This window comes from Oenanthe melanoleuca, chromosome 25, assembly GCF_029582105.1.
Source record: "Oenanthe melanoleuca isolate GR-GAL-2019-014 chromosome 25, OMel1.0, whole genome shotgun sequence".
Classification (NCBI taxonomy): Eukaryota; Metazoa; Chordata; class Aves; order Passeriformes; family Muscicapidae; genus Oenanthe; species Oenanthe melanoleuca.
In genome coordinates, this window is record NC_079358.1 from 9,417,737 (window position 1) to 9,433,367 (window position 15,631).

Sequence of the window (15,631 nt, forward strand, 5' to 3'; positions counted from 1 at the left end):
CCTTGGAGGAATATCACCAAGATTTGTGAGGCCAGAATGTGGGTTGTTCTGCTTTGATCCTCTGACAGACAGACCTTGAACAAGATATCGCTAGAACTTGTTAATAGTTTTGCTCTGCTTGATAGGCCTTAAAGTAAAAAGCCAGAATGTGTTTTGCTTTGCTTGCATAATCACATATTGTTTTAAGTGCCAAGAAAGGAGTCAGTGGCTGAGGAAGACTACTCGCCCTCATCCCCCGACCACCAGAAGGCAGAAAAAGACCCCCTAGCAACTGGAGGAGCATGCGCTGAACTACTAGAGGAGGAGCACGTCACCCAAAAACCTAACAGCTTAAAAGGAACAGACTAAGGCGGGTAGGGTGCAGCAGTAGTTAATGGAGCAAGACTCTGCTGCCCAGCGCTGAATTTGCTTTTGCTTTCTGTAACTAATAAATCTTTAAATTGTTATTTGATCTTTTATGGCCCATTGCGCTCATTTATAACACTGAGAGCCCCGGGAAGGTACTGAGAGCGCTTTCCCTGCCAGTGCATCTCTTACTGGGAGCGCTGGGAGGGAACTGGGAGCAAAGAGCGCCCGGCCATGAGCGGACTTGGCGGTGGGCGGGGGCCAGAGGGCGTGGTTATGCAAATCAGGGAGCGATCGCTCGCTGGGATTGGTGGGCGGGAGCGGCGCGGGGGTGCCGCGGTCACGTGAGTGCCGTGAGGGGAACGGAGCGATGGCGGCGGCGCCCGGTGAGAGGGGACAGGGAATGGGAATGGGGACAGGGAATGGAAATGGGGACAGGAAATGGAAATGGGGACAGGGAATGGGGAGCTGGAACAGGGACATTTATATATCTGATGTATGTGTTTATAGAATTAGAATACATATTAGATGTAGTAGTAAGCTGACGATATGGGGATAAGTGGTGGAATGTCTTGGGGTGACTTTTTGATGCTTGTATCCCCAAATTGTCTGTTGGTGTTGAATATTGAATTCTGCAGCTTTAAGACTGGTTTCAGGAGTGAAGGGGGAGAGAAAGAGGTACAGAGTTGTTATCAGAGACTGCACTTGCTCCCCCACACGCTACACACAGACCATGTTGTCTGCACTGGATGGCAGGAGAGAGCTTTCTTTTTGCTTTTAGTTAATTTTTCTGGCTGGCTGAGGCAAAGGAGTTCCCCCGGATTGCTCTTTTCCTTTTTCCCTGGAATTCTTCAAACCTGCTCTGGACCGAAAACCCAGAAGAGCACTGAGAGCTCACACCTGTGGCCCAGCAGGCCTGGCCTGGGCCACGGCATTTCCCAGCACCAGAGGGGCTGAGAACAGACTGAGTGAGCTGGGCTGTGACCCACAGAGGGACTGAGAACAGACTGAGTGAGCTGGGCTGTGACCCACAGAGGGACTGAGAACAGACTGAGTGAGCCAGGCTGCAACACACAGAAGAGACTCCTCTGAATTTGTCAACTCCTTCGGAGCAGGGAGAGGTTTTGCTGTTTGGTATTGTTCATTTTTGTGCGGGGAAGTGCTTTCTCAGTTAAATAAACAGTTTTTTCCCCACTTCTCTCTAAGGGAATATTTTTTCCCTGAACCAGTTGAGGGCCCTCATTCGGAGGTTTCCTCCCAAATTTGCTCTAAACCAGGACAAGGGTGTATTTTATTAAATTTCTCTTTAGAGGTGATTGCAGCATTCCATGATTGATGTTGAACCAGTGTGTCTCCTAAGGAGGCCTGGCCTGCTCAGAGAAGCTGTGCCTTGAGGTCTGACCCAATGTGGACAACCTTGCTTCACATTTCCCAGCCCCATCCTGTCTCTCCTCACTCAACTGAGACCTGCTTTGCTTGAAGAATCGGCGGCACACAGCCAAACAGTCTAAAATAGTTTAGGTTGCTACAAAAGAAAAAGCTCCCCATTGAAAACAGACACCCTCCTCAAGTGTGTGCCAAACCCAAGGCACCACCACGACCACTGCAGAGCTGCCCTGGGCCAGCTGGAAGGGTGGATCATCATCCCAACCTGCACTGGGCCATTGCAAGGGACTGTGGCCATGGACACTGCACTGACCCCACTGCTGGGTTTGGGTGCCACGGCAATGCTCATCAGTCCAAGTTTCCTTGGAAACCACCCCAAGGACCCATTTCTGCAGTCAGGCTCCGTGCCCACTTGCATGCAGAGCTGTTGTGTCCTCGGCTGCCACGGCACCCTCAGGACAAAGCGGTGCCAGGGCTGTTCCTGGTACAATTGCACTGACGCTCCTTGATGCAGTCAGGGGCCATGGCACAGCCACAGAGACCCTTCCTTCGTTTGTGCCACAGCAACCAAGGCCTGGAGCCATTGTGATGGCTGCTTGTGATGGAAACCTGCCCTGGGCCCCTTGCTCAGGGCTGGTGTCACTGCCCAGAGCCAGAGGGGATCCCTTGCTGGGGGCTTGTGCCGTGGCCACCTGCCCTGTGCCGCGCTGGCTGCTCAGGCGCAGCGGGACCAGCAGCAAAGCCCAGGGCCAAAGGCCAGGTCAGCCAGACAGAAAGGTCAGCTGGGCACTGTTTCCATGGCAGCCATCCCTGGGACAGCACACCTGGGTCACCTGTGGTGGCACTTGCCATGGAAACCCCTGGGAGGGGCTGATGCCACGGCCGCTGGCACTGAGACACTGCTGGGCTCGGTGCTGAGCACAGGGCTGAGCACACAGAGATGGTTTTGTTCTTGCTGAGCCTGCACAGAGCCAAGGCCTTTCCTGCCCCTCATCCAGCCACACTGGGGAGGGGCTGGGGCTGCAGGGGAAGTTGGGAGAGGACAGAGGCAGGACAGGTGACCCCAACTAACCCCAGGATATCCCAGACCATGGCACATTATGCTCAGTGTATAAAGTGGGGAAAGGAGGCAGGAATTGAGGGGACATTTGGAGTGATGGTGTTTGTCTTCCAAGGTAACAAGCAGGATGAGACTCAGATTCACCAGTGGGCAGGGTCAGCACCAAAGACACAGACACCAACTGAAGGAATGTGTAATTTATATAACACAAAACTGCACAGAATCACACAAGGAGAAGCTCAGCAAAGCACATAATTGTTAGCAAATAATTACAAAAGGAGAAGCTCAGCAAAGCACATAATCGTTAACAAAAATTACAAAAGGAGAAGCTCAGCAATGCACCCAATCATCACTACCAAAGATTGCCCACAGTGATTCAGAAAGATCCATCACCAGTTACCCCCAGACTTTACCATCACCCAGGTGCACACATCAGCTGGGGGAAGCTGTCCCAGCCAAGGGCTGCAGAGCCACTCCCGGACACTGGGAATTCCTGCAGGTGCCTCCAGCCACAGGTGAGGCTTCCAACCCCACTGTGAGAGGGCCCAGCTCTGACAGTGCTGAATAAACAAACTGACAGCACTCCTAGTGCAGGAACAGCTGGTTTCATTCTCCTCTTGGGTTCCTCCCAAAGCCTGGCCAGGGCTCAAGGAGGAACTGAGGGAGTTGACTTTGACCAAATATCCCCAAACAAAGACAGATGGGATCTTGTTTGGTTTCTAAACACAGAAAGGTAAATGAATGCTTCACCAATGCAGACATACACAGATCATATTGCTAAAAATGCCTCATTAGTGAGCAGGTAACAATATAACATTTGGTTGGAAGGTTCATCTAGAGGTCAGCTTTGGCTCAGAGTCTGTGTTCAGGCCTTGGTACTTCAATCAGTGCTTTGACCAAGGCATGAACTACAACCTTCATAACAATTCTTTCAATACTTGAGTCTTAGATATAGGTGTGAGACATAAAGGCATCACCTCTTGTTCTTCAATTAAGTGCTGTTCAAGTTCATTACTCAGAGCTGTAAGTCACATTCCTTCTAAAACATGCCTAATTAGTTGTATTCTCTGTTGTTTATCAAATCCCCACTTTTTCTTGAGACTGTGCCTCTTTTTAGACAAGTCTCAATACTCAATTTCCCAGCACAAAGTGTCACAACAACTCTAACATGATAGCCCAGGCTCCTCCTTGGCCAGCAAGCAGATAATCCAAAACCATGTGGTTCTGTAGAACCCATTTGTGTTTGTTGGAGCTCATAGGATGTGCTATTGGATATTTTCACAGTATCATTTTCTACTTCTTCTAATAATCAATGCAGCTTATTAATGTAAACTCCACAGGACAAGGCAGTGCACATGGGGCACAGGGTGAACCAGAGTCTTTGGCTTTCTGAGACCAAAGGCACTCTTTAGGGGGAAAATGTTCTCTCAGCCCTAACTCTTCCTGGTGGTTGTTGCTGAAGTACCCTCAAGGGAGGCATCAGCATAGCCTGGGAACAGGACCCAAACCATCCTTTAGGAAGCCATTTACAGGCATTGTTTCTGCACATCCAGCAGGCCCATTCCCAGTACCAAAGGTCTGATTTCCCATTTCCCACTGTGGGCTGCTGATGGATGCAGGGCTCCTCCCTGTGCTCCTGTTGTGTCCCCAGTGCCTTTGGGCCAGAGGAGTTTCACAGTGGCCCTGCAGCTGGGAGTGCTCTAACACTGACCCTGACCAGCTCCAGCACCCCGAGTTCTACTGACATTGGGAGTGAGGGTAAAGCACAGAAATCCTTTCACATTGTGGCCTCTAACTCTAACAGGGTTTGGTTTCTACTGAAGAGAAATCTTAGTGAATCCTGTAAAACTGATTCCTTTGTTCCCCAGTACAGTTTTCTGTATCTGTCCCTGCACTGACTCTGTTATGAGTCAGAGCCCACTGACAGAGGTCTGCCACCCCACAGGGAACCCCACTCCTCCCAACATCAGTTGAGAACATACCCGGCAATTGGCTGCATGGAGTATTTTGGCTACTTCACTCTTTAAATTTTCATAATAATTTCATGACTAATCCTTGGTGAAACTCTAGAGGCGTTTCTGGTGAACAAGATTCTGGCTGACTCTCAAGATACAACTTACAGACATAAGCAGTACTTTAGGGACAAGGTTACTCATTCTTTTTCCTCAGTCTCATCCGGGTTAGGAGCAATAATTCCATTGTCCATGGAGCTGGTGCCTTTTTAATTCCAGAATCATGTCTCCAAGGTCCTTTGCTGTTCAGCTTTCCCGTGCTGTCTGTGGGTGACAAGGCTTGGTGGGGTCCTTTCCCTTCCAGCTGGAGAGGTGCCGGGTCCCAGTCCCTGAGGGGCCCCAGGCTCCTGGTTGGAATTCGTGTGGAAGTGCCTCAGTGTCACATCAGCCTTCACATGGAGCCCCGTGGATCAGAGCATTTTCCAAAGAGATGTTGGGGCACACAGGGAGATTTGGTCTGGCAGGATCTGTAAAACAATATCCCATAACATCCACTTGTTCTCACATGGACACTCGGCTGCAGGGACACATTCCCATCGCTCCTGGCCAGGTTTCAGGGTTCAAGTGCTGTCTTTCCCCAGAGCTGTTCCTTCAGCTGGCTTGGGAGGGCCATTTGGACTCTGCATCCACATTTTGCCTCCATTATTAGGGCTCCTGGATCCAAATGCTTTATCTCCACAAACAGTGGTGATTTGAGGTGGGTCTCTTTTTCTCACTACTGTTTTTAAAACTTAAATATCAATAATTGTGCTACTGTGTCATAGGGCTAAATAATCCAGTCTTGTTCACTATTGTGTAAAAGGATTACTTTGATTTCTCCTTGACAATCTGCATCAATTACTTTTCCTGTGACATGAACACTTTGCAAAGCCAAGCTCCAGTGAGCAGTTCCCCAACCAAAGTGTCCTGGAGTAATTGGAATTCCTCTTTCTGTATTGAAAACTCTCATTTGCTTCTGATTCATCCTAATGAATTCCACTGCATCCAAGTCCACCTCTGCAGCCTCTGGGGTGGCTCTGTCAGGGGCCATCGCACGCAGAACAATTTCCCAGCAAGTCCAAGTCCCACTGGCCATGGCTGTATTTGCAAACTGGGTGCAGCCATGCACATCCAGGGGCTTCCCATTTCCCTGTGGGCCCATTGTTAAGGGCATGGAGCACATCTGGGAGATGGGTTTTCCATCAGAACAAGCTCTCATCTCTTCATTTTTTAAACTGTTCTTTTAACAAACATTCATCTGTTCAATCCTGCAGTTTGTGGATAGTCTGGTATATGAAAAACCCAGCAATCTTCATCATCATGTTTTCCACAGTAACAAATAACACATTCCACATCACAGTATCAGCAAACCCCATTAAAACAGCCAATTTCATCCCTTCCTACTTTATTCATTATACATAATAATCTCACAAAGTTCACCATGACCTTTATATCCTTGTTAATGCTTTTCTGTAGGGTATTTAGTGTTACATCCCTGAGCAACCAAAGCTAACACATTAATATTGTCAGCATTACTTCACATTATTATTATTATTTACTTTATCTACAAATACAAATTGATTATATTTGATACATATATATATATTCTATCATTATTATTTCACTAGTACAAAGAAATTCAAACTCAAGATTAAAAATTCTTCTGTGGCTCCATGTGGGAGCGTTCCAACAAAAAATTGTTCCTTCGGTTGGTGCTGTGTCCAATATGCTGTTAACAAAATCCATCCTCATCATTCCAAACCCATAAGTTCTCTTCCTTTTTCCATATGCAATTTTTGGATGCATTTTAAGACATCCAGTGGTTCAGCCTCTTTTAACTGACTGCTCCACTGCTCACACAGTGCTCTGACCTCAGCCCACTGCAGAGACAGTGAGCTTTAGGAAAGGGCTTTGCATCCAGGAATTTTGGATGGGCCTGATTCCTTACATTTGCATTTAAAAAGTGACATTTTGTTGTGATCCAACCAGACGACGCCACTTTGGTTTTACCAGTGGGCAAGACACAGACACCAACTGAAGGAATCAGTGTAATTTTCTCAAGTTCAAAGCAGCAAAGAATCACAAAAGGAGAAGCTCAGCAATGCACCCAATCATCACTACCAAAGATTGCCCACAGTGATTTAGAAAGATCCATCACCAGTTTCCCCCAGACTTTACCATCACCCAGGTGCACACATCAGCTGGGGGAAGCTGTCACAGCCAAGGACTGCAGAGCCACTCCCGGACACTGGGAATTCCTGCAGGTGCCTCCAGCCACAGGTGAGGCTTCCAACCCCGCTGTGAGAGGGCCCAGCTCTGACAGTGCTGAATAAACAAACTTACAGCACTCCTAGTGCAGGAACAGCTGGCTTCATTCTCCTCTTGGGTTCCTCCCAAAGCCTGGCCAGGGCTCAAGGAGGAACTGAGGGAGTTAACTTTGACCATACACCCCCAAACAAGGCATGTTGGATTCCATGGCCTTGTTCAGCTTCTAAATACAGAAAGGTCAATCCATGTTTCACTAATGAGTGCACACATCTATCAGAGTGCTAATGACCATGCATATTTCGTTAATGAGTGGATACAAAGATAACATTTGGTTGGAAGGTTCATCCAGAGTCACCTTTGGCTCAGGGCCTGTTGTTCAGCCCTCAGTCAGGGCCTCTTGTCCAGGCTTTGGTACTTTAGGGATGTGATCTAGTGGTGGGCTTGACAGTGCTGGGTAAACAGCAGGACTTTGCCAAAGAAAAGATTCTGTAATTCCAGGATTCCATCTGCTGGGCTCAGTTAGGTCCATGTTGGCAGCACTACTTAGGTCAAAAAGCTCCCTCTTGCTCAGCTCTTGTGGCCTAAGGCTTCAGCTCTTTTAGCTCCTGGTGCTAAGCTGCTCATGCTGGGCAAGACGACTTGGAGAGAAGAATACAGTTCATCCAATTCCTTCTGGGACACTGAGAGGGGAGGGTGTGGAACCCAGAGCATGGTTTGGTGTCGCCTCCTCCCTTCCCTTCACACCTTTCAGCACTTTGAACCAGCCAAGAGCTTTCTCCAAGAGTGCAATGAAGCAGCTGTTCCTACTTCCAGCTCTGGCTCTTCCCAGTCTCTGACCTTGACTGATTTTGTCTCTCTTGCTGTGCCCTCTGTTCCCCCTGTGCTCAGTGGCTGCTGCCCAGGGCTGTGGAACTGGCACAGATCAAGGGCTCCAGCCCCTGCTTTCTCTGTCCTTGGAGCTGACTGCTCAAAGCAGCCTTTTCCATCTGGAAGTCCCACATGAGAGGGAGTCCCCACCTCTGTTCCTTGCACAACCTCCAGGAGCCCAGAGCTGCCATCTCAAGTCCCTGCTGGCACTGGGGGCTCCAAGGTGCCCCAGGCTGCTGTGACACCACTGCACACGGGAGGGAAGAGTGGCAGGGGCTGTGCTGAAAGTCAGGTCCATGTGCTGCTGCTGCTGCTGCTGCTGCTGCTGTGGGGGTCATTTGTCCAGCCCTGCCCCAGAGTCAGGGATCAGATCCAGGCACTGCTGCTGCTCCCTCGGGACCAGCCACAGTTTGGGTGTTGCTGTCAGTGCCAGCAGAAGCGGTGGCTGGAGCAGTGGGTGCTGACAGTGCCCCAAGCCCCAGGGCCAGAGGGGTCCCTGGGCTGGGAGGGAGTTGTCCCTTGTTCTCCCTCTGCCCCACACAGAGCTGGGCTGGGCACAAGTGGGGCAGCACAGCAAACAAGGAGGCTGCGAGTCTCTTCCAGCCCTGTCTGCTCAGAGTTTGGCCCTTGGAACTCCAGGAGGGCAAAGGCAGCTGCTCCTGGTCCCTCTGTGTGTCCCGTGTTCAGCAGTGCTGCTCCATCAGTCTGTGCCCAGCAACGGGGAAAAGCCTCAGCCCTGCAGGGCCAGGAGCTGCCGGGCTCTGCCTGAGCAGCTCAGCCAGCGGCAAGGAGCTGCTCCACACGGGAACCAGGAGCCAAGGACACTCTTTTTATGGCATGTTTTCTGGTTTAAGGAGAAGAAAAGAAAAAATAAAAGGAAAAAACACAGAAAAAATGTGAAAGATAAAAACAAAATGAAGGCGTTACTGAGAAATAGTTCATACCTTTTAGGATAAAGGAGTAACTGATTTTTTAAAACAAGAACTATGTTATTTACTTTGTAAATGTGCTGATGGTGATGGCATGGGTCCATCTTACTGACCTAAACAGACTTTTAAAACAGTTTTGGGGTTTATTTCCAATATTGTAATTTTAAGTTGTGGTTGAAGCAAGATGAAATTGCTTTGTGCCCTGCCAGCTTCAAGCAGGACTGGGAATCTAAACTCTGTCAACCCCCAAATCCTTTAGAAGATGCCCTTCCTTCTCACCCTTCAAATGAGGTGCACATTTCCTTTAAATTGTCAGTGATTTCTTAAAGATGGAAAGTCCCACTTACAGCTTTTTGCTCTGGCGAGCGGGCCGTGTTGGAAGTGTAGAAGGACAATTCTCCATCCATCAGCTCCAGTCTGCACTGCCTTAGGAACACGGCCCGCTTGCCAGGTTTTGCCCACTCGTGGCACTTCTAGAGGAAGGAGAAAGTGCAACTGCACAATTCCAGCCAAGAAGGAATGAAGAGCAGAACAGACAAAACATCCTGTGAAGATCCAGGGGTTCAGCTGCGACCATGGAGAGTTTGGATTCTTGCCAATTGGGTGTGTGTCCCTAACTGCAATCTCTTGGCCTGCAGGAGCGTCTCACTCACCTGCAAAAGCAGAAAGCTCAGGCGGTGTGCTCGGAACGGGCTCGTCTGATGCAAGCTGGCAGAGCCCTGTGAGGGCAGAGCCCTGTGCCCAGGGCTGAGCCCAGCAGAGCCCAGGGCTCCTCAGCATCTGCAGAGCCCAGCTCTAAGGAGAGAAACCAGAACCCGCCCGTCAGCTGAAGGCTCCTGTCCCCCTTGTCCCAGCCCCCGCAGTGCCCAGGCCATGCTGGCTGTGCCCAGAGCTGGGCACAAACCTTCCAGTCACTGCTGCCTCTGGGAGCAGAGCAGGAGGGCAGCACGTGTGCCCAGCCTGCAGCCAGCCATGGCACATCCAGCCCCTCAGCAGCTGCCCAGAGCCAAAAAGCAGCTTGGCACCCCACTGAGGAATTTGCTGCATCCACTCAGCAAAGGGGGGAACCTCTGGTGCCCGGCCAGGCTGTGCCATGTCCAGATCTGGGAGCATTCCCCTGGCTGGGGACTCACCTGAAAATTGGGTGTGGAGCATGTCTGTAAAGAAAGTGCCAGAATCAAAGTCGATCATCTCCAGCTGCCAGTGGCCAGGTCGAGGAAGAGGTTGTCATCCTTGAGGTTGTCCTTGTAGCAGCCCCACCTGGGACACCTTCTCCAGGGGCTGCTTCTCCTTCCCTGGGGGCCAGACCAGGCTGTCAGTGCTCTGCCCAGGGACTCAGCCATCACTGAAGCAGGACAAGTAAAACCAGGTTGGATGGTGGTCGCCAGTGCTTGCAAGACCAGCTCAGCTCCAGAACAGATGTTCCCATCTGATGACCCCTGCTCCGTGGTACAGGCAGGACGAAGAAGTCTGGGTTTCTTTGCTTCTTATCACCAAGAGATGTGTGGAGCTGTTTGATCCAGGCTCCTGGATCAAATGGTGCCTGTGAATGTCTCCCATTTTCTAGGGCAGATGAACACCCTGCAGCCAAGGGTCATAGAACAGATCTTCCACAGATGGCCTGTCCAAGGAGCGCATGGATAAACACCAACTGATAATATCTTGGCACTCTGGGGAGAGAAACCACAAATCACCAGGCAGTTGGAGAAGGATCCTGTTTGCTTTGCTCCACCATTCCCGTGCCTGGGCTCTGCTGGATGTTCTCACAGCTGTGCCTAAACTTTCCAGTCAATTCCCCGTTTTGGAGGACAGCAGGACATGTGCCACCTCCTCAGCAGCTGCCAGAGCAGGATGCTCACGAGCCCACTGCTGTCTCCCAGCACTGCTATTCCCTGTGCCCAGAGATGAGGATCCACCTTGAGAGAGCTGTTGTGGGAACTTGAGCTGGCCCCAGATGATGTCCCGGCCCTTCTGGAACGGGTGCTTCCCGCAGACCATCTGGTACAACAGGATACCCAGGGACCAGATCATTGCTGCCTCGCCGTGGTAGCATTTGAGGTGGGTCCATTCTGGGGGGCTGTAGGACAGTGTTCCTATGGAATACAGATGGAGCTCATCAGGGGGATGCTGCTGCTCCCAGAGCCTCGCCCCAGCATCCCTGGGCATGGGGGGGCTGCACCAGTGGCAAAGGGGGTGACCCACTGCCTCCTTGTGAGCACCTGGCTCTTGTGTACAAAACTGGGGCTGGAAAAGAAGCCACTGCTATTGGGAGAGGGCAGCAGAAGCCCTGGGAAGCCCAACTAGGACATACAGAAGAAAAACCCACCCAATGGTGAGAAAAACCCACTCTCCTCCGTGCCTGCATTGCCCTCAGAAAACATTAATAAGCTAAGGCAAACAAGGGCAGCAAAGCAGTCCAAGCCCTTCCTCGCCTGCCCACCAAACTGAGCGGTGCCCAGGTCTGACCCCCCTCTCTGCCACCCCCATGGGGTTTGTGTCGGGCTGGCTGCCCCAGCTCCAGCCACGGCTGCGTGGGTGGTGAATGCGGTTGGCAGGGCTGGCAGCTGGCCCCCTCTGACCCCCACCCAAAAGCAACTTGGCTGCAGAAGCAATGCCATGGCCTGCAGCAAAGGGGGGAATCCCTGGTGCCACAGCCAGGCTGGGCCATGAGATGCCAGGAGCATCCCCCAGGCTCGGCTCACCTGCAAACTGGGTGTAGACTGTGTCCTGGAGAAAGGTGCCACAGCCAAAGTCAATCAGTTTGAGCTGCCCGCTGTCCAGGTCCATGATTATGTTGGCCGGTTTGATGTCCCTGTGCAGGACCCCGCAGCTGCTGCAGTGCCGCACGGCCTCCAGCACCTGGCGGAACAGCCCCCGCGCCTCCTCCTCCGGCAGGAACCTCCGAGCCGCGATGAAATCAGAGAGGTCCTGACATCGCTCCGGACGCTCCAGCACCAACAAGAAGCAGCTGGGAAGCTCGAACCACTCCAGCAGCTGAATGACTCCAGGGAAGCCAGTGGACACCTTGTCCAGCAGCACGATCTCCAGGGGCGCACGGGCGCCGTTGGGCTGCGCGAGGAGCACGATGCCGTCAGCGGGGCTGAGGCCGTGCCAGGGCTCTGGGACTCCTCAGCCAGCCCGGGATGCTCTGCACCCCCGCTCACCCCACGCCCGCTCTCCCTGCAGGGCTCCCGGCGGCTCCCACCCTGCCGGGCCCCGGCTCCTCGCCGCCCGGCACGCCCCGGCTTCTGCCGCTGGCCCCGCTCACTCACCAGCTCGCCCCAGCGCCGGATGCGACCCCGCGGCACGCGCTTGATGGCCACCTGCGAGCAAGGGGCAGCAGCGGGCTGAGCTCGCCGTCCCGGCACGCCGCGCTCCAACCTCCCCTTCCTCGTCTCCTTCTTCTTCCTCCTCCCTCCTCCTCCTCCTCGTCCTCCGCCCCCGCCACTCACCGGGGCGCCGTTCCGCGAGCCGGGTGCCCGAGAAGACGCTGCCGAAGCCGCCTCTGCCCAGCAGCGAACCCATCCGGTACCGCTCCTGCAACGCCTCCTGCGACTTCCCTGCGGGCGACACGCGGCTGGCAGCGCTCGGCCCGGGGCCAGACACGGCCCCCGACCGCCCCCCGACCGCCCTGGGCCGGGAATCCCCACCCGCCCCGGGCCCCGGCGGAGCTCGGGAGGAGCCGGGGCCGGGGTTTGAGCACTCGTTGGGGCCGGGGCCGGGGCTGGGACTGGGGCTAAAGCTGGGGCTGGGGCCGGGGCTGGGGCTGGGGCTGGGGCTGGGGCTAGGGCTAAAGCTGGGGCTGGGGCCGGGACTGAAGCCAAGGCTGGGGCCGGTGCCAGGGCTGGGGCCGGGGCCGGGACTGAAGCCACGGGTGGGGCCGGGACTGAAGCCACGGGTGGGGCCGGGACTGAAGCCAAGGCTGGGGCTGGGACTGGGGCTAAAGCTAGGGCTAAAGCTGGGGCTGGGGCCGGGACTGAAGCCAAGGCTGGGGCTGGGGCTGGGGCCAGGACTGAAGCCAAGGCTGGGGCTAGGACTGGGGCTAAAGCTAGGGCTAAAGCTGGGTCTGGGGCCAGGGCTGGGTCTGGGGCTGGGGCTGGGGCTGGGGCTAAAGCTGGGGCTGGGTCCGGGGCCGGGGCTGGGGCCGGGACTGAAGCCAAGGCTGGGGCCGGTGCCAGGGCTGGGGCTGGGGCCGGTGCCAGGGCTGGGGCTGGGGCTGGGGCCGGGGCTGGGGCTGGGGCTGTAGCCGGGGCTGGGGCTGGGGCCGGGACTGAAGCCAAGGCTGGGGCTGGGACTGGGGCTAAAGCTAGGGCTAAAGCGGGGCTGGGGCCAGGGCCAGGGCTGGGACTGAAGCCAAGGCTGGGACTGGGACTGGGGCTAAAATTGGGGCTAAAGTTGGGGATGGGGCCAGGCTGGGGCTGGGGCCAAGGCTGGGGCTGGGGCTGGGGCTGGGGCCAAGGCTGGGGCTGGGGCCAGGGCCAAGTCTGGGGCCGGGGCCGGGGCCGGGGCCGGGACAAGCGGAGCCAAAGAGAGGCGATGCCGCCCCCCCGCCCCAGGCACTGATGCCCAGACAACAGCGCCACAGCCAGGACAGCGAGAGCCGGGCGGAGGCGAGACCGCGGCGGGACGGGCGGGCCCGGGGACGGGGACGGGGCTGGGGCAGGGGCAGCACCGCCCGGGGCCGGGGGCGGGCTCGGGGCATGGCCCGGCAGGGGAAGAGGGGGAGAAGGGGAGAGGGGGAGAGGGTCCGTGAAAGGGACCGGGGAAGAGGATGCGGGACTGCGAGAGAGGGAGAGGAGGAACAAGAGATCGAGAGGGTCTGTAGACTCGCTGCTGCTGCTGCTGCCGCCGCCGCTGCCGCCGCAACTGAAGCGCCGGGGCCGTTTGTCCGTGTGTCCGCTTGTCCGCGTGTCCGTTCCACGCTCGCCCCACACGCCCCATGGCCGAGCCCCGCGCGCCCCAGGGGCAGCCCCTGAGTCTGTCCCAACACGAGAACTTTGCCCTGTTGAGCCCAGGCCCAGAGTCCGACTCCCGCACGGGGACACAGGAATCCCCTGGGTCCCTGCTGTGCATTGGCCCTGCTGAGGCTCAGACACGTCGGGGCTCCTTTCCTGGCTGGAGGATTCCTGCCCGAGCCAAGCACTGCACTTATGTCTCCAGCATTGCTTTCCAACAAAACCAGGGGAAGGCAAACTCTTTGTGGTTTATGGTATTTTAGAGTGTCTAAAACTCACAAGTCATCGATCTTAGAGGTGAGATCCATTTGGACTTAATGGCATGGAAAAGCAGTGCAACACTAAATAAAACACTAGAAAAGGGGAGCATAGAAATAAATACATGAAAACATCTTGGATCGTTTCTTTCCATTTTCACTTCTGGAAAGCTGTTTCAGTTTTCCAAGAATCTTCTCCACAGTCCTGTCTGCTCTTTTCAAGAACCTTTCATGGAGAACGAGGTTGAGCTTTTGTCATAAGCTGTGCCACCAACTGCAGCTTCTCTTGGCTTTCCACACTGTGCTGCAGCACAAGTTCTGCAGCAAAGCAGGACAAATGTTTGGAGAACTTTACAAATTATCTTTTCTTTTCCTTGTGGTCTGGGGAGTTGTGCTGTTGGTAAGGTTTTCATTGTGATTGTTCCAAGCTTGGAAAACAGGAGGTGGTACCAGGAATTGTTAGGGAATGCAACCTTGACTGAACTCAGAGAAAGAATCTCCAGAGCCTGCAGCTGGAAGTGGAGAGTTGTGTGATAATCATTCCCGTGTCTCCATGGACACCTGCAAAGTAACGTAGACGGTGAAAATGGGCTGACAGACGTAGTTTGTTTCTGTGTTCAGTTTAGATCATTCTACATCTCTTGCACTGGTATAAATCAAGAGCACAATCTGTTCATGATAAGCGCTAGACCAAGCTGGACCGCCCAGAGTAGATGACAAAAAGAATCTAAAAAGGGGAAATGCAGGTGAACTTTGTGAACTTGGTGAACATTGTCTGCAAGAAGGGTAATTTTTTCTAATAATCTCTAGTCCATTCCTTATGCTTTTATCCTTCTGACAAGGCCATTTGCATCCCAGATTCCTCCTCAAAGGAGAACCCTGAGCTTGTGGAACTGTGTGTCCCTGTTCCTCTGCAGGGACACTCAGAGTGAGACAGGAAGCAGTTTTGAAGCAATTGTATTAAAGCAAAACCAGTTATTAAGTAGAGATTGATATCATTCACCCAAACCAAAACCATTGGCTCAGCCTGGAGCAGTGTCCTTGAGGGGTGTCCCCACTCCAGGGAGGAAGGCCCACACCCTCCAAGGAGGGAAATGTCAGGACACGCTGCCGTTACAATCTGGGACGGGGCTTTTCCAGTCTGAAGTGCTGCCCTGTCAGTCAGATGTGCCCAGGCCGTGCCAGCTGAGCAGCTCTGCAGAAGTTCTCAGTGGTGGCACTTGGTTGTTCCTTTCTCTGGGGATTTTCCCAGCTCTGCCACAGCTTCAGCTCCCTCTCAGGATGTTGAACTTTGGGATGGAGGAGTCAGGCTGGTTTCAGCATTATTCACCCTAAAAGCAGTGTGATCCCCCCTACTTCATTTCCCACTAGGGGCTTTGCAAACAGAGCCTTGTTGGAGTTGTTTGAGCCCATTCCAGGCAGAGCCTCCTGCCCCAGCAGGAACTGCCTTTCCTGTGCCATGGCCAGGGCAGGTCCCACTACAGGAAAAGCCCCAGGCCAGCTCCAACACAGGGAAGGGCTCAGGCACAAATACAGAGTGCCATGGTGGGACCTGTGCCAGGGAGAGCCAAAG

The 15,631-nt window shown here is 53.8% G+C and overlaps 1 protein-coding gene across 1 annotated transcript; it reads right to left on the minus strand.

Annotated features, from left to right (window-relative positions):
* Window positions 1-9,994: 9,994 nt before the first annotated feature.
* LOC130262656 (serine/threonine-protein kinase pim-1-like) lies at window positions 9,995-14,087 on the minus strand. Its single transcript, XM_056509973.1, is given in 9 exon segments — window positions 9,995-10,516; window positions 10,763-10,939; window positions 11,549-11,915; window positions 12,119-12,193; window positions 12,315-12,517; window positions 12,550-12,660; window positions 13,255-13,396; window positions 13,399-13,625; window positions 14,081-14,087. Coding segments are annotated over 9 exon segments (1,416 nt in total). The 3' UTR covers window positions 9,995-10,409.
* Between the last annotated feature and the right edge of the window lie 1,544 nt (window positions 14,088-15,631).